The sequence below is a fragment of the Pollachius pollachius genome, assembly GCF_949987615.1.
Source record: "Pollachius pollachius genome assembly, chromosome: 7".
In the NCBI taxonomy this organism is placed as follows: Eukaryota; Metazoa; Chordata; class Actinopteri; order Gadiformes; family Gadidae; genus Pollachius; species Pollachius pollachius.
This window is the reverse complement of record NC_136940.1, coordinates 24,924,609-24,943,014: the sequence shown is the minus strand read 5'-3', so window position 1 is coordinate 24,943,014 and position 18,406 is coordinate 24,924,609. Positions and strand designations below refer to the sequence as shown.

Sequence of the window (18,406 nt, the reverse complement as noted above, 5' to 3'; positions counted from 1 at the left end):
TAAAACAAGAATTGGTATGCGTTTCTGATCAACCAAAAGCGCATTTCGTCAGCGGGTTTATGGATGGTGGTGCGAACCACTGACGCCTCACCCTCCTCGTGAATAGCGAGAGGTTGACACCGGTCACAGCAACACACGCATTGTGAGTCCGGACCCCCTGAGAAGATCAATTTGCTCCCCCTGGAAATGGGCCTTTCATTAGGTCTGAATGGAGACAGAGGGTCGGGCGGCAGGGCAGGGGACTGGCCAGTGTTGCTCTAACAGAGTGTGAAGACAAACATCACCGGGATAAGGCTGCCTCTTGTTGTTGTGACGAGCAGGCGATTAACACCTGGATCTTTCAATCAGATAAGGATTCACAAGTCAGTGTGGGTCATCACATGTGGGGGTCTAGCGACGTGTGTGTGTGTGTGTGTGTGTGTGTGTGTGTGTGTGTGTGTGTGTGTGTGTGTGTGTGTGTGTGTGTGTGTGTGTGTGTGTGTGTGTGTGTGTGCTCCGAGCTCGGGGGACAGGGGTAATGAGGCTCACCGCGTGCATTGTTCTACGCGTCTTCTCAATGAGAGTTAACGGAGAACGCGCGTCCACCGTCAACACACGCCGTGACTCTAGCATTGACATTGTTTCGGTTAATTTCATATTTTTTAGGCAAATGTTTGCTACAATTAAGACATAACACATAGAGATCGTCCTTTTTGAGCATCATAGGATAACTATAAACCCCTACTCTCTCCGGGTTCAGGTCTTACCTGAATCCTATTTTATGTACATGTTTACATCTAAGGATGAGAAATGGATCACAAAAAGGAATACATGAAAGAGGCACGTGCTGAAACCCATGACTAATTGTTTAAAAGTAGTGAAGAGTAGGTGTTCGAGCATGACGGAAAAAACAGAAATCTAGTGAACGGGTTAATTTTGAGTCATAGGAGCTTTTGAGAAGTAGAAAATGAGTGAAAATTCCTCCGCCGCGGCGACAGAAGGAAAGCAAGCGAAGCTTCCAAAAATAAAGAAGATCAGATGTTCTCGAACACAAATTCACAAACACGTTGAAAATATTTAGTTGCGTTTTAAACGTTCAAACGTTTCATTCCTCCGTCGTGTTCGTTCAGCCAGCCTCTGCGTGGATAGCGCCCAGAAGTAGTCCCACTCTGACTTGCATGCGGAAGGTTACGTCTCTCACCGAGGCGTGACTCCACAGCACTAAGTGAAGTTAGTGAACTGCTGAGTTGGAAAGTCGAAGAAACTCTGCGCCGCCGCCGTTTTACGCCACAAAGTTGTAAGATTTAAACGATTTCAAAGTAACGGCGCATGATTCCCCCATCAAGGAAACGATAGAGCAGCAAACAACTGAACGTTGATCACTTTTTAAAGTTTCTCTTGTGTGTGAGAGAGTTGTGAGAAGGGTTTTGGAGGACCATCGTACCCCTGGAGACACCCAGCCTCGGCGACCCTATGTGGATTCTACTCCGAAAATGGGCCAAATCCCCGGTTTCTCTTCGGGCTCAGCGGTAGTTCTCGTCGTTTGCTGCCTTCGCTTGACTTTGGGTGAGTTTTGGGGAGTAATGCTAATTTGTTGCGGTGTTTCGGATCACCGTTGAGCCCGCTTCACTGCTCCTAGCACCTCCTATAGCATCCGTGCGCACGCTTCTAATTGCAGCTTGTTAATTAAGTGGGTTCGATCGCGATCAAACACCATGGAGGACTATTTGAAGTAGGCTCGATTGCGAACTTGATTGCGAACCTACTCCACTTTGTATTGTCTAAGATTGTTTTGAGTTTGTTGGGAGATAAATATACTGCAGTTAGGTCCTATGGATTTATTAGTAATGTCGTTTGACCTCTCCATTCGAGATGTTCTCCTAAGTAAAGGGGTATTTCCGATGATACCAAACACGGTGGTTCTGGACATCGCAGCCTTCCGATGTGCTCATGGGATGAGTAAGGAGCGAGGGTTCGCACCGCTGCCCAGATGTTGCGTCGCACTCGCTCGTCCATTTCAAGAGAAATCACCCAAAATGGATTCTTACCTCCAGCTCTGTGGAGCGGAGCTGCTTTAGTTATTCTGAAGGTTTATAATAGTATTACACGCGTCCCTTTCGGCCATTGTATATCTTGAGATTTTTTTACTTTTTTGTTTTTGGCCAATTACTTAAGACCTTAAAATAATACTTATATACGAAGTGTGAATGCCATTGTGGTACAACACTTAGCGAGTGTCTTTTTTCCGCACAATTGTATGCAATTTAATCCTCCTCATTAGTCTGCTAATTGTTATGCTATGTGTTGTTTACACCGACTTAAACGTATAATTACTCCTGATGGGTTGTTGAGGTTTTCAGCGTTCCCTGATGGTCAATAATAATAGCAAAGGGGATTCGAGTATTTTATCCATGAGGATTGCAAGATAGTCTTTTTTTTTTTATTGTTTTTTAACCAACATGTGTTTTTCTCGAATGGATACATTCAGCAATCCCTCGAAACATGTGAAACTACACTATATAACAGAGGGCCAAGACAAAAGAGGAAAAGACAATGTGATAGTGCTGCAGGCAGTGCAAGGAGGAGCTGGTGGAATGTTGCTGTTGGTGTTTCACATTCCTGCTGTCCTTTTCTCTCCAGGCCCTCTGTCTCCCTCTCCTCACTCTCTCTGTCTCCCTCTCCTCACTCTCTCTTTCCCCTGCTCACTCTCACGTAGCCCTGCACACACACGGGCTCTATCCATTGTTGTTTTTTTTTATTGCTTTGTCTTACTTGAAAAGTAAATGCTACCCCAAAAAAACGCTGTTCAGCTATGTAGTCGTAAATGTCTTCCATAATGATGCCAATAACAACGGGCCAAATGGATGCAGATCCATAAATGACCATAACCGTTTCTCCAAAAAACACGTTGGCCTGGCTGGCCGCCCCCCCGCCCCGCTCGATTCCTCTGAGGCGTGGGCACCGATGGATGCAGATATTTGTTCAGGGCAATGTGCGGATGCGTGTGTTTGAGTGTGTGTGTGTGTGTGTGTGTGTGTCTGCGCATCTGTTTGCGTGAGTGTATTCTTTCCAGTATGTGGACACAATGAGCGGCGATTGTGCCGCCCCTGCCCCTCCGGCGGCCTGCAGGCCGGGCCTGGTGTGAAGTTATCAGATCTGCGCCGCCCCGCTCTCCCCAGAGCACAGCACGGGGCATTGAGAGACCAACAAGGCTGTTAACTAACGCAGCGCCAGCCCCGCCCACTGCCCTAGGGTGGGGGGTCTCACATGTGTCTCGAAGCATCCTCCGTGCCTCCCCCTCCCACCCAGTTGGTTCCTGATTCCCGTCCAGAAGAGGCTCTGGAGGTGGCGCTAGCGGCCATGACACTGGTGTCCTCCCTCCGCCTCACTCTTTTTCCATCCTGTTGATTAGCGGTGCAGTTAAAACACGAGGATGCCACATGTGTACAGCTGTGTGTGTCCCGGGTGGGTCTGAGTGTTGGCGAGTAAACACCGCCGGTCTGAGGCCGCGTAGGGCTGACCGGCTCCGGGCAGGAACTCCAGATGTTTGACCGACCCCTCTGGGATCATGTGTAGGTCTTTGTGTCCGCCGTGTATCAATTGATCCGATTCTTCGTTTTTTTTCCGTGCAAGGAAGAAAACACAAAGAAGAAGAAGAATAGGCCTACGCAGAAACATAAATAATCGTTGTTGTGTCTGCGTGGAGCTGATGTGCTATTGATGAACAAATGTGTTGAAGATAGCGAGGTCATGCCCAACGCATTATCTTTGCTTTGCACACGCTTCTTTAAAACCACTGACCCTCGATTGCTCGACGTGTGTCCGCGCAGTTCCTCTAATCCTGGAATATTGGATGAATGCTAGTGGCTGGGCGCGCACTGGGAGCCTGTGTGTGCGTGTGTGTGTGTGTGTGTGTGTGTGTGTGTGTGTGTGTGTGTGTGTGTGTGTGTGTGTGTGTGTGTGTGTGTGTGTGTGTGTGTGTGTGTGTGTGTGTGTGTGTGTGTGTGTGTGTGTGCACTGTTGAACAGGTTAGCAAATTAACAGGGAATTACTGCAGCCCCACATTCCTCGCCCAGTGCAGCCCAGTAATCCTGGAGACAGCAGGCCAGCAGACCAAGTAGCACACATTCTGTAGGCAAGTGCAGGGCAGCTAAGCATTGCTTTGCCACTTGTCATTAACCTTAACATTAACATGGTCATTTAGATTAATTGTAACTGCACGGCTAATTTAATAAGAAACATGGAAATTTTCCGATAGATGTACCATACCGTCACAAACAACCAAGCTTAAATTAAGGATGTGGTACGTAAATGAGACTGTTGTGTAACCCTTTCTAATAAAGAGATCTGGTTTCACAAGAAAATAAATGTCAGACTCCGAAATGTTCTAGTCAATTTTAGTCTTGCATAAGGGAAAGTCCCTTATCTCCAGTGGGCTTTTCTTCTAAGGTCTCTGCCTGAATGCTCGCTGTTTCGTCTGTCTCTCTCACTGCTGTTTGTCTGTCCGTCTCTGTCTGTCTGTCTCATTGTCTCTCTGCCTGCGTCATGCTTGCCTGTCTGTTTTTCTACCCCTCTTCTCTCCTCCCCGTTCTCTTCCCTCCTCTCTCTACTGCACTGTTTCTTACTGTCTTTTGCACGCACACACGTGCGCGCACCCACACACGTGTGCGGGAAGCCTGCGGTGCAGAGTTAACCCCACGGTACTGACACAACACAGCCCTCCTCTGTGTACACAGCTTTGGAAGAGGCCGGGCCAGCCCCTCTGTGTAACGAGGACAGCCCGCGGGCGGGTGCGCCTCAGAACAGCTCAGCCTCGGCGGCCACCGCGCACGACTTTGCTCTGCTGTTGCCCTTTTGCAAAATCCAGCGAGTTACCCTCCCTCGCCCTTCCCCCCCCCCCTCCCCGACGTGAGAGAGTGAGGCCCACGGGCCCCGTCTCTGTGGGCCGCTAGAGCCCCCCTTGTGGTATTGCTGTTTAGTTTGAGCTTAGCTTCTCTGCTGCCTTGCGGCGCCCAGGGTCTTTTATTGCACGTTGCCATGGTGTTCTTTCTAGATAGGGGTTTTGCGCAGCAATTCCAGGAAATGGGGTTACTTCCTAAGTATGAGTGAACAACTTCCTTCTGGCCCGGTGCGGACGTGTGCCAGGGCCTGGGGACGCCCATTCGTGTGCAGTCTTTGTCCGTAGTTCAGTAATTACTTCCCCCATCTCAGTCCTCGGCTATTAACTCTAAGCCTGTCCCCCGACCCTTCTACCCTACTCTCTCTGTTCTCGCTTCCTCTTATGTTGCTTCTTCCTTTTCGCTTGCCTCTCTCGCACGCTATCTCTTGCTATCTCTTGCGCTCGCTCTCTCTCGCTCTTGCTCGCTCTCGCTCGCTCTCTCATTCTCCTTTCTTCTTCTTGTTGTTTCCCGTCGTGACACAGCCCCCCCCCCCTCAAGAGGCCCGCTGTGGTTTCAGTGACAAAGCAGTGGCGAGTGTGGAGGGAGGAACTGGCTGGCAGCAGGCAGCAGGCAGACAACCAGATCCTCTGTGGCAATCGCTGCTGGCTAGACGGTGGAGGGGCTGAGATTCCTCCAGCACTCTCTGATACAGAGTTAATGAACTCTGCCGCCTTTTCAGTGGTCAACGTTTTTTCAGAGAGGGGTCATGATGAAATATGATGATTGTGGTGTCGTAAGTTACCGTGGAATCATCAACGGTGCTGTGGTAGCTCTATGTGCTATATGGCTCTAAATATATGAGCTCTATATGGTGAATACAGACCGGGTTTTAGATGTTGTTGAATCCCTGTTTTTTCTTCTGTTAAGAAAAAAATAAGGTCTTAACATTGCTACATATTTAACGCAACTTGGTAGTATTCAGTTTAATCATAGGACTTGGTGATAATAAAACCATAAAACAACAACAGTTCCCTGCACAAATGCAGTGTGTAGTTTTGTGTGCACATTCACTGAACATGCCACCTTCCCTTTGGGGAAACAAGTCTTCAACCAACTCAGTAAAGTAACAAAGGGGAACATTCTATGCATGCATTATGCTGATCACTGCATACCAAAATTCCCTCAACTTTGAGTTTTACTACTTTAATGCATGTTATTAACACATGTGACTTAACATTTACATACTTCTGCTATTCTCTTACTGCATGTGCCCGCCCCACAAGTGTGTGTTCCTTGCAGTGTAGGCTTTGGGGGGGTGTACCTCTGTTCTGCTCAGAGCTTCAAGGGGACTGGCCCAATCCCCTCAGGATCCAGCCACCACGGTTTACCTTCCCCCTCCGGTCCTATCCACTCCGTTTCTTTACTCTCCGCGTTCACCTCCTTCCCAACGGTTCACAGTTCACAGAGTAAATAGGTGCGTCCGCTTTTATAGGTGTGTATCCTTCAGCGTTGGTGATGTCATACTACTACTAATTTACTACCTGTTCCCGCTACAGCAGGCAGACCTGGTTGGCTGTTCACTGTGTCGATCGCTGCTTATCAGCGCTTTGATCCCAGGGAATGTTTTCGGACCATGTCTCATTGACAGGAAAGTGTGAGAACGGCCAATAGTTAAAACTAATGGAATGTAGGCGATAGATTAATCTCACACACACACACACACACACACACACACACACACACACACACACACACACACACACACACACACACACACACACACACACACACACACACACACACACACACACACACACACACACACACACCTACCTCTGTGTGTGTGGGAAATGGAGTAATAAGTAGCAGGCTGTCCTAAAGCCTGTGAGATCATTGCGTCTGGCTTCATGGCTTTGGGTCGGGAGAACTCGCCCAACCAGTCCGAGGAGAAAATCTCTCCCTCGCTCCGCCTTTTTCTTCTGTTGCCTATTCTCCTCCTCCTTCGGAATTACTCATTGTGACTGTTTCTCTTTTTACTGACTCCTGCCGTCCCTCATTGTGTGTGAGAAGACCCTGATCTTGTAACAGTAGCCGCACATTATGCTCAAACGGCCAAGCTATGTGTAAAAGGAGATTCTTGTGAGCCTGAAATTGTATTTTTTTTTCATAAAAGGCCTAACATCTGTATGTGACTTAGTGTGGAAGGTTGGACTGTACACATACCGTTTTGATCTTTGTGATAACAAGATGGCAACATAAACACAATATGTATTGATAATACTAAGCAAATCAGAATTCCGTGATATGGATTCTGATGGTCACAATACCTGTGGTAAGTGTAGGTTTAATGGAATTGAAATACTTAGCGCAGATATAAAATATTAATAAACAAAATCAAATGTATGTGCATACTTCTGTGCTGGAGTATCTATGATCAAGTGTGCTGGCAGCGCTATAAGCTGATAGCGGTGTGGTCCTAAAATAGCTCTGTAATGGTTAAACACTGCTACTGCTGTGCTGGGGTCTGAGCACTGGCAGGCTGGGATTATGAATTTCATGCTGGTTTGTAGCTATATATCTCCATGTCTAATGGCCTGTGCCAGTCTGCCTGTGGCCAAGCCTCAAGTCCATGGTCAAGTCCAACACGGTTTTCAAGCACTTAAAAAACATATTTTTGAATCGTTTATATTCTTATTGAAATAATTTTTAAGTATTTCGAACCATACCTCTCTGTGGTTCATTCTGATGTCTGGGTGTAACATCCATCCCAAAAACAAAATTTATATTTGCCCCTTTTAAAAATGTAGGTTTTGAAAATAAAACAATGTAAATGTCCTGTTATCCATAAGGTCATACAAATGTCAAGACCATGAAATATTTCAGACTATTTCAAATGACACATTGCACTCGTCAGGGCATAGGAAGTAGCGTGAGCTCTGACTTCCTGTTGTCATGATTTCCCTGATCTGCGCAAGGGAGTGGCACTGTTAGGAAATCAGCTGACTACTGTAAAAGCAGAAAGAGCACTGTGTGCACTTAAGGCTGGTTAAAGATCGACCCTGTTTATCATTACACCAAAGGGACAACGTCAATCTGAGTTGTTGAATTGATCCGTAACCAGTTATAAACATATCCTTAAACAACAACGTTAGTCCATCACACAGCCTAGTGTGAGGCTTATTCCGTCTCTGTGTCCCCAGACCCTAGAGTGCCTGATCACTTCTCCATATCTGGGTCTCCAGACGCTAGCGTGCCTGAAGACCTCTCCGTCTCTGGGTCTCCAGACGCTAGCGTGCCTGAAGACCTCTCCGTCTCTGGGTCTCCAGACGCTAGCGTGCCTGAAGACCTCTCCGTCTCTGGGTCTCCAGACGCTAGCGTGCCTCAAGACCTCTCCGTCTCTGGGTCTCCAGACGCTAGCGTGCCTGAAGACCTCTCCGTCTCTGGGTCTCTGGTGGATCAGTCCAGGACCCACCATGGGGGAGTTGTCTCGCGGGTCCGGGTGTCTCTGTCGTGGGAGAGAGTCGAGGCTTGGCGTCGGCGTGGTGACGTGGGCCTGCGGTCAGGTCTGCCGCCCGGGTGTCACGTAGCCATGCGGTCGCCGGCTGTTTCGGGCCTGGTGCGGCACGACTGTTTAGATGACTGGTTAAATGCCGATGAAAACCCACGTCTCTGTGGAGACGCAGCGGAAGAACGGGGGGAGGAGGAAGGATTGCAGGATGTGATTCCCGCTTTGGAAGGAAAGCCAATGTTAAAATGTTGTAGTTGAAATTGCGGTGTATGCATTCTGACAAAGAGCAAAGCAGTATTATGAACTCTTTAATGGCTGTAGGCTCGTCTGCTGTTTATTCTTGAACGGATTTCCACTCGTTTTGACTTTGTGTGTGTGTGTGTGTGTGTGTGTGTGTGTGTGTGTGTGTGTGTGTGTGTGTGTGTGTGTGTATGTCTCCACAGCTCTTCAGTGCTTGGACAATGTGAAGCCCTGCGTTAACAACGCCACATGCCTGACCTTCCCTGACGGCACCGGACACTGCAGGTAAGAGCGGCCTGACAGGCCCTCACACCGACACAGGGCCCACGCAGACGATACCAGCCCCCCAGAGCTCCACACAGTCAGAGTGGAGCTCTGGGGGAGCTCTGCGGCCCATCAGGAGAAAGGGACTGTTGCAGCAGTGGTGCTATATCAAGAGCAGCCAGTGGACCGAGGGAGTTCTAAATCAATCCCATCTCTGTCCACGTTTTCGCTCAGACGTGGAGAGGGGAATAAAAGAGTCCTCTGTTTGCCGGACTACATTAGTTCTGGGAACACAACCAACACTCACACTTTCACCTCCAAGATGGGCTTTTTTTTCTTTCTCTCTAAAACGACCACTCCGGGAAATGTAGTACACGTCCAAATTCTGTCTGCGTCGTAATCTTTCTTTCGGCTATATTGTCGTAGGCCTGTTTTCACATCAGAAAGAAAACGTTAACGATGCAACGTCATCTGGGAAACACGGTGAGTTTTCTATAACAAACACACCGTGTAGGAACGCCTCCTAGATCTGTCTACCACATGGCAGGCGCTCTGAGATCAAAGTGGGTCCTGAAGTCTCTGCTGACGTCGCGTACGCCTTAGCGGTGGCGGCGCTAATTCCCTTTTTCCTGAACCGCCCACGACCATCGCTGGCTCCGTGATCTATGACTTCCATCCCCCCCCGACGGCTCACTGGAGTTTGTAATTAGGGAGAGAGCTATCTGTTTTTAAATGCGATGCCACTCCCGGGCCAGGAGCCCCCAATGAAAACACACCGTAGCCTGTTGGTGAACCTATCGCATTTCATTTAATACTATGTGAATCACACGGCGTGCCTGTTCCCAGAGCTGTGGAATTCCAATATTCTGCCACTTCTGCATTCAGCAGGAGGGAATGAAACTGCACTTAATCAGCCGTTGGACATTCCTTCTCTTTGGTTGTAGGTCACGGCGAGGGTTACTGTGTGTGTGTGTGTGTGTGTGTGTGTGTGTGTGTGTGTGTGTGTGTGTGAGTGTGAGTGAGCATTCCGGGGTGCCTGTGATTATTTGCATGTGTCTATGTTTTGGAGGTTTGTGTATGTGTTTGTGTAACCATGCGTTTGCGCAATGAAGGGTGTTTGGCTGTGGTGTGGCGTCCTTTTGTTACAAAGAAAATACATATGTGCACCGGAGGAATGTTCCCTTTGGTGCAGAGCTTGTGATTTGTACACCGAGTAGTATAATGTGTAGTTTCACACGACGGCTTGTGTTCCTAATGCAGCCAGCGGGAAGAGGCTATGACAGACTGGATGCAGATGGAATACCGTTTTTATTGGCTAGGATTGAGACCTAGGGCTGCTGAGACAGGTTTACAATGCAGACACAATTACAATGTCTTTATATTCCCAAAGCAAAGTCAGCCAGTCATCAGCAGGGTGATTAATAGTCTCTGGGTTCGGGAAGGAGGAAGGAAGGAGGAGGTGAGGTTTGGATTAGATGGGTTGGCTTTCCGAGTTGTTGAACTCTCAAAGCAATTCAAGCAATTGAAATAAAGGCACAAATGAAGGCGTTCTGATTTTAATAACATCATTCCCTTTTTGTTTCCAGGCCTTGGCATGGCATTCGCCGACTTCTACAAGTAAATGTTTGTCTTGGTACTTGATGATGACATTGATGATAACAGCCGTCGTAGAGAGAGCACTTATCTGGGGGGGGGGGGAGGAAGAGAGGGAGAGAGGGAGAGAGGGAGAGAGGGAGAGAGGGAGAGAGAGAGAGAGAGAGAGAGAGAGAGAGAGAGAGAGACTGACTCTGTCCAGAACAGTCAGCTGATAGAGCGCAGGATTGCTGTTAGGCTGATTAACTATAGCATCACACACACACTTATTGGGCTGCTCTGCTCCTCTTTGGGGGGGTTGGCCCTGGTGAATAGGTTCATTGTCTTAAAATCGTATTATGTGTTTATTAGCCTTCCCAGCATATTTACGGTGGCTGGTTCTAAGTAAACAGCCAAACTTTGGCTGAAGCCACACTTGGCCCCAGTGTGCTGCCCAGAGGTCAGCAGGACACTAGCTAGGGTTCAAAATGTTAGTTTCAGAGAGCTGACCCCACCCGGCCGGTAGATTGGACTGGGTATTGAACCGGTTTACCGACCAAGGTGTCGGGTCGGTGGGTATCCCGGCGCCGACAGAACGGTGGATGTGTGTCGGTGCCTCGTCTCTGGAGTTGAGTGATTTCTGAGTGCTATAGGGCAGGAAGTACACGGCATGGAATCAGATCGGATGATGAGGTGCTTTATGAGGCCCCAGAGGGCCAAGCTGTGATCCTCACACTGACAGCACTAATCCCCCATTAATTGGTCTCCTCTAAACACTGGTAACAGTGGGGCTAAAGGGCTGATTATGGTTCCACGTCGACGCAACGCAAGGGGGTTTACGAACACGTTACGTCCTTCCTTGCGTCCCCCGCTAGGGCCTGACGTGCGCCTCCCAATGTTGTAACTTTGCGTCGAGGGGGACGCAGCAGCAAGGGCTGTGATTGGTCCGCTCGCTAAAACTCAGCGCAGAACCAAAAGAGGTTCACGACTGCGTCGAAGCGTCCGCGTGGACCTTGCGTTGCGTCACCGTGGGAACACCATCGGCCCGTTACAGGTGAGACGGTGAGAGCAGGTTAAGGAGACTGGAATAAGGAAACAAGACGGGGAATTACGCTTCGCTTCCACTCCGGGCCTTCTTCCCACACTGCGAGCTGCAGCTGTTTTCCTGTGTTTTGTTCTCCGCCTCCACCGTGGCGGAGCTAGGCCAGGTATGACTGAGAAAGCCAGAGCGTTTCTGGGAGAGGTCGGCCGAGTGCCCCACGGCCACAGAGCCGAGAAGCTGCCGAACCGGTGAGACGGAAAGCCAGCAGCAGAGGTGTGTGGGAGAGAGCTCTGCATACGAGTGTGTGTGTGTGTGTGTGTGTGTGTGTGTGTGTGTGTGTGAGTGTGAGAGAGCTGTGCATACGATTGTCTGTCTGTGTGTGTGTGTGTGTGTGTTGTTGTGTGTGTCTGTGCATATGACTGTGTGTGTGTCTGTGCATACTACTGTGTGTGTGTGTGTGTGTGGGTGTCTGTGCATATGACTGTGTGTGTGTGACACTGTCTGTGTGTGTGTGTGTGTGTGTGTGTGTGTGTGTGTGTGTGTGTGTGTCAGTCACTGTCTCACCGGGTCCTTTTGTGTTCGGCCATTGGATACGTGTTGCGCTGCGATGGCGTCTTCTCCCCGACGTGATTTAGCACCCAGCCAGGGGAAGGCACGTCGTCTCAGAACGAGCGCCGTCGCCCTAGAGCCCGTGTGTCTCCCCCCCGGCCAGGGTGCACGCCGATGCACCCGTCCCCTGTTCTGTCTCTCTCTCTCTCTCGGCCTCGCTGTCCCTCTCCCTCCCAGACACTGAAGCCCCCTTGTCTTCCCCCCTCTCCGTTTTTAAAGACAGCCCCACACTCGGGCTGAGGGGGAAGTGGTGGGGTGCACCCTAAAGACAGCGCCGGGCTGGGGGGGTACCTCTGTTTGATCTGACAGGTAGAATTTGCCCCCTGGCCACCAGAGGAAGGAGGATGAAAAAAAAATAAAGAACCATGTCTCTTTCGAGGTAACCCGAGCAGGCCAATCTCACAGAACAGCTCCTTGCTTATGGCAAGAGAGAGGGGGGGGGGGGAATGGAGAGAAATTACCCTGTCACTACCACTCCTTCATCAAGCTGTCATTAAGCTGTCCATCACTATGTTCCTTTCCTGCTTCTCCACCCCCACCCCCCTCTGCTGTGAGGGGGTGTGATGCTTATGGAAACCTGGGCTCACCTGGCCCCCTAATCCCCCCTCCCCCAGATCAAGCCGCTCTGCCCATTATCTCTGCCGTCCCTGTTTAACCTCTGACCCTCTGTGGTCCGACCGACTTTCCTCTGAAGAGTGGCTTCCACTTTCGTCACCTCTGATTCCTCTCTGCCGGTGAGGTGCCACGCCCGGTCCTGAGCCCGGAGCCTCTTGGGGTCTGTCTGTCTGTCTGTGTCTGTCTGTGTCTGTCTGTCTGCCTGGCAGTGTGTCTGCCTGGCAGTGTGTGTGTTTGCCAGTGTGTCTCTCTGAGGGTGTGTCTCTCTGCTAGTCTGTCTCTCTGCCAGTGTGTCTGTCTGCCAGTCTGTCTGTCTTCCAGTGTTTACATCTGTCTGCCTGCCATTCTGTCGGTCTCCCAGCCTGTCCGTCTGTCTGCCAGTGTGTCAGGAAGAGTTTGGACTAGAAAAAGAAGAGGAAACCGAAGTTAACCACTCAATAATGACTCAAGGTTCACGCAAGAAGCCCCCAATCGGCCCGCTGCCTTGTTCAGGGGGTCCATGGCACACAAACACCGTATGTAAGCAATGCACCTGTGTCAAGGTGAACAGGTCCTCATGTTATTTAGAGTTAGTGTCAGTCCACCCCTCCTCCTTTCTCTTGTCTGCCCGTGTGTACAATGAAAGAACACCAGTTTCACCATCGTGTAAATATAATCCGCTTGGCACGTCCGTTTGCAGCACTAAGTACCTCGGGTTATGAGGTTATAAACCTGTTATGCTCCTCTATGTCACAGAGCTCAAACGGGCTATGCTTAGTATACAAGCGTCTCTCAGGTCCTTCTTTCATGGATCTAATGGTTTGGATCTAATGGTTGTTCATCGTTGGCTCGTTATTCGTTTATTAACGGCCGTCATTATCAGTGCCTTGTCCCATGGTAGGGTTTCCTGCATTGGGACATGCACCATCACCGTCTTTAGTCATGGATGGTGGATGCTCGCCATGCGTGCGTGCCATGTTGAGTTAAGGCGGTTGACTTCCTGTCAGCCCGCCCCTGTCGGCACCGTGTGCTTGTAGCTCTGCCCACAGATTGGCCGTCATCGGCCTTTGTCTTTGTCCATGGTGTGGGAAGGCCAAAGCGTTCCTTCTCCTCCACGCTGCTCTTCACTCTGCCAGCTCCGCACCACTGCGATACTACGTCGGAGACAATAGTCAAACGCACACACACACACGCACACGCACACACGCACACACACGCGCACACACACACTCACGAAAACTCCCACATTCTCACACACATGCACATTCACACACAATCGCAAAGATAATAACGACGGCGCACATGACCTGATCCAGAGTAAACAAAGGGGAGAGCAGCGATCGGAATCCAATGCTGTGAATTCCCCCCCCCGCAGTCTGCTGCCCTCCGAGAGACTTATCAAGCACCCTGGCAGCCAGCTAGATGTGGTTCACACCAGGGACCGCAGTGATAAGAAACACTGGGAAGTGTGGTGAGGGCACCTTGGGCTTCTTGCCATACTGGCACGCAGAGTGCTGAAGTGGGGTTGGCAAAGGCATTGAGTCAGTTGCCTGTGTGTGTGTGTGTGTGTGTGTGTGTGTGTGTGTGTGGTTGGGAGGTGAGACATGCTCATTGTTGCCTACCCATCAGGCTGCCTTGACAAGCTGCCCTGCTGCTTGTCGCTAATAGATGTGAGACTGGCCGTAACACACACACACACACGCACTTGTTTATTTGTTTGTGTGTGTCTGTGTTCCGTGCACATAAAGATGCTCTCAAATGGAGACGGCTTTACAGATGAGTGAGGAATGTAGCGACCAGAGCCTAATACCGCGGGTCTGGGCGGCGAGGACGAGTGGCAACCTGTCACCGGCCCAATGGGGGGGAAACGAGAGGCACCCAGGGGGTAATGATGGCACCCCGTCCCTAGCCCGGCACAGGGGGGGCTATGACCTGCAATACTGTTTATTGGGTATCGCATTTAGGTGATGACAAACAAGCATGACTCAATAACCGTTTCTTTTTTGGCAGTCTACATGAGCAACACATTCAACCGACCGGTGAAGCCTTTTTAAAGGCCTTTTTTTTTTTTTTTTAAAGGCTTTTCTAAATCCTTTTCTAAAGCCTTTTTTAGAAGAAATTGTCCCGCGAGTTTGGCGCTATCTGATCCACCCTTCTATAAAGACCACGGTCCGATCGATGTTTAAAAGAATGTCGGCCGATAAAGATCGCTGGCCGGTCGATCGGAGCGCCCTTAACTCCGAACACTGCCTTCAGCGCAGTGAAAGTGCTCCCAGTGGAAGCCCAGACCCTGACTGGGAGACGTGAGGCCTCCCAGTCCATTGTGGAGGATTGGGCACCAGCAACCACAGGAACAGGATAATTAGAGAAGAACATTTGCAGGCCGTGGCGAGGGAAGCATCCAGGGACAGAACCGGCTCTGTCACGTACGACCACAGGCCTAAAAAGCGTTTGATTTTCCCTTCCACCCCCCCCCCCCCCCCCCCCATCCTTTTATTTTAAATGCAGACCTAAATACAGAGCATTGAGATGTAACCACACGGGCTGGCATCCGCCCTCCACCGCACGCCTTAGTTCTCGTGTGTGTGTGTGTGTGTGTGTGTGTGTGTTTGTCCCTTTCTCTCTCTTTCTCTCTCACCCGTCTTTCTTTTTGAATCACTTTCCTTCTCGTTTTCTTTCTTTGCACGGAAATACTTTTGCTCTCATTCCTCTTGGAAACTCTATACCATGATGTGCACACACTCGGAACTGTTCTCTCGCTCTACTCATTTGACGTCTCACCCTGTCCAACACCGTCGTGATATTTATGCAGCCTGGTTTCATACGAAATGGACTCTTGAAGCCTCATTATCATAGAGGGCAGAAGATGGCTTTGGAGCGACTCCACTTGTTTCAAAGTGATCTGTATTTTACCTGAGTAATACTATAAATCCCATTCATGTGTATACCTCATACTTTAAAGGGAGGTTTCAAACTTCAGAAGCTCAAATTTGAAGGCGTGGACCCTGCAGGCTTCATGTGTGTTATGTTCTGCTACTTACACAGGAACACGGCTGCCTTTTTGATTGGATGGAAGTGTACAGTGCGATTATTTATTCCAAATCAAGCAGGGGGAAGCGCCTAAGATGTAGAGATCTAGGGTCTGAAACGTGAGCCAGTGTTTTTCCCTCTCTCCGTCTCTCCCCCACTCACTGCCTCGGGGAGAGAGGACCATGATGAAGTTATTAAGCGCTCCTCGTAGATAGTTTGGGTTTGGGGGGGGGGGGGGGGTTAAGAGTGAGGCAGCAGACAAAGGAGAAGAGGAGAGGCCTACTGGAGGTGCCAGTGGGAGAGAGGGAGGTGAGGCTACAAAGGGGAGGGCAGGGGATGGCGGGATCGAAACACGGACGGAGGAGTGGAGGAGGGAGAGGAGGAGAGGAGGAGGAGGAGTGGAGGAGGGAGAGGAGGAGAGGAGGAGGAGGAGGAGTGGAGGAGGGAGAGGACGGTACTTGAGTGAGTGACCAGTAACTAACTCCCCATCCGGTCCTCTCCGCACCGCTACTCACACCCATGGCCAACCACGACAGGCAGGGTCAGAGGGAGGTAGAGGAGGAGGAGGAGGACGAGGAGGAAGGGTGGTTGCAGGGGGGCGGGGGGGAGGCAGGCAGAGAGGTAGAAGGAGAATAAGAGAGAGGGGGGGTCAAGGGGGCTGAGTGTGCTAATATGAACCAGCTGTAGAAATTTGACACCCATGAAGGGGGGATGGATGGGAGAGAGAGAGGGAGAGGGAGGGGGAGAGGGGGAGAGAGAGAGAGCAAGAGAGAGAGAGCAGAGAAAGGGAGGGAAAAAGTCCCACGTGGAGCGCAACAAAGAATCCTATAGAGGAGTTTGGCAGAAGTCACCCTCTGCTCCGAGTCCTCCATGAAAGCAGACACGACTGTGCAACATAATGGCTGTGTGAGCGTGCCTGCACACACATGTGTGCCAGTGCGTGCGTGCGTGTGTGTGTGTGTGTGTGCTCTCCGCGGCCAAAAGTTTGGAAGTCACGAAGCAGCACAGCCAGCGACCCTTCACACGCGCTGCAGTCGGCGTCTGAGACCATTGCTACGGGGGCCACATGTCTGAGGCTCTGTGGGGCCAGAGTCGTGTCTGTTGTCCCTACGGTGTCCCACGGCGGTTCAGCCTGGTCTCACACTGAAACCGGCAGCACCACCGGCTTAGCCCGCCGCCGCCAGCGCCCTGGCCTTTAGTTCTGTCGACGCCGGCTTGATGATACAGATTGGGATTTAATGGAGTTTACTTGGCATCTCTTCTGTCCACACCTTAGACTTTTCTCATGAAGACTCCAGAGGAATTTGACGAGCAGCCCAAGTGTCAGACAGTGTCTGTCTGTCTGTCTGTCAGAGAGTGTGTAGGGGGAGGGACATAGCAGTGCTAGGCTCAGATGCTTAGAAACTATTTCTGACTTTGCCCTTTCCTTTATTTAGGCGTCAGTTTCGTCTAGTTTCTTTTTGCTTTCAAAACACATTCTTAATGTACAGCAGTCAAGCCTCCGAAACCAGACTCTCTCTCTCTCTATCTCTGTCTCTGTCTCTGTCTCTGTCTCGCTCTCTCTGAGTGTTACCAACCCAACAACTCTCAGATTTCTCCTCAAAACGTCGCTCGTCATTCCCAGGGCAGAGGGAGAGGCGGGGCAGAACAACAACACGGCTCACTCCCATGGCGGCCATGTTGTTGTGATATCTCGACCGGGCCATGTTTGTGTTTACTCCGAGGGAGGTTGTGTTTGCGCGCGTAGGAGCGTGACTGTGTATGTGATTGAGTGAGTGTGTGTGTGTGCGTTCTCGGAGTTGGTCTCATGGAGTGCAGGGGGTATCAGTAGCGACGTGCTGATAGACGACCAGGGGACGGTGAGCTCGGGCAAAGGGCCGGGCCCCCACGGTGTCTCTAATGTGAGGGGCCTCAGGTCAGCGCGCTTTGAAGATCTGGTGTCACCTCTCGGCCGCCCGCCTGTTTGTTTACCAAGAGTGAAGACGGCTCCGAGACCCTTCAGCTCAGCACTCGGTCCGTCTCATTCAAGAGGAGGAGCACAACGTTAGGTTTGGTATTACGCATGTTTGCAGTACTGTCGTCCGCAGCAAATCATTGGCTTGTTGTGCAAGATGGGTTTGGAAATGTTGAGCGCAACAGTGGGGAATTAGGCCAATGTTGCAATATTAACATTTTGAAATTGATGCGGGTCATTGATCTGAATTAAATCTGTAACGCAATGGAAAGAAAACTGTGAGAAAAGTTAAATCTCCCTGTTCATGCATCCAGGTTCTTCACATTGTCAATGAAAAAAAACTTCCAATTACTAATATTATTGGATTGAAAACAGAGTTTTCAATCCAATAATATTACACAACATTAAGACGGTACAAAGGATTAAAATGAAGCCGTGCCAGCTTCACTTAACGCTGCGGGGAGCAATGTGTGTGAACACAGAGTAGAGTTTATGATGATGAGTGACAAAAGACTTGTAGTAAAAAGCCAGGAATGTCCGCTCACATTTTACTCTGCGGAGTAAATCACGACAGAACTGCGCTGTTGTTTGTTGTCCGAGCGCTTGGGTTTCAGTTTCGGTGGAGTCTCGTGGCAAATAAAAGTTTGCACACTAGACAAACAAGAAACAAGTTACTTATTCTTTTTAAGACACCAGGCTGCTTCAGAATGCTGTTGAAGATCAGACGCACACAT

The 18,406-nt window shown here is 50.0% G+C and overlaps 1 protein-coding gene across 1 annotated transcript in view; it reads left to right on the top strand.

The window, feature by feature from the left end:
* The first annotated feature begins 1,194 nt into the window (after positions 1 to 1,194).
* Positions 1,195 to 18,406, top strand: part of notch2 (notch receptor 2) — a 52,779-nt gene continuing 35,567 nt past the window's right edge. The window contains 2 exon segments of the mRNA XM_079739113.1: positions 1,195 to 1,545; positions 8,811 to 8,892. Coding sequence (XP_079595239.1) covers positions 1,473 to 1,545; positions 8,811 to 8,892 — 155 coding nt within the window. The 5' untranslated portion in view covers positions 1,195 to 1,472.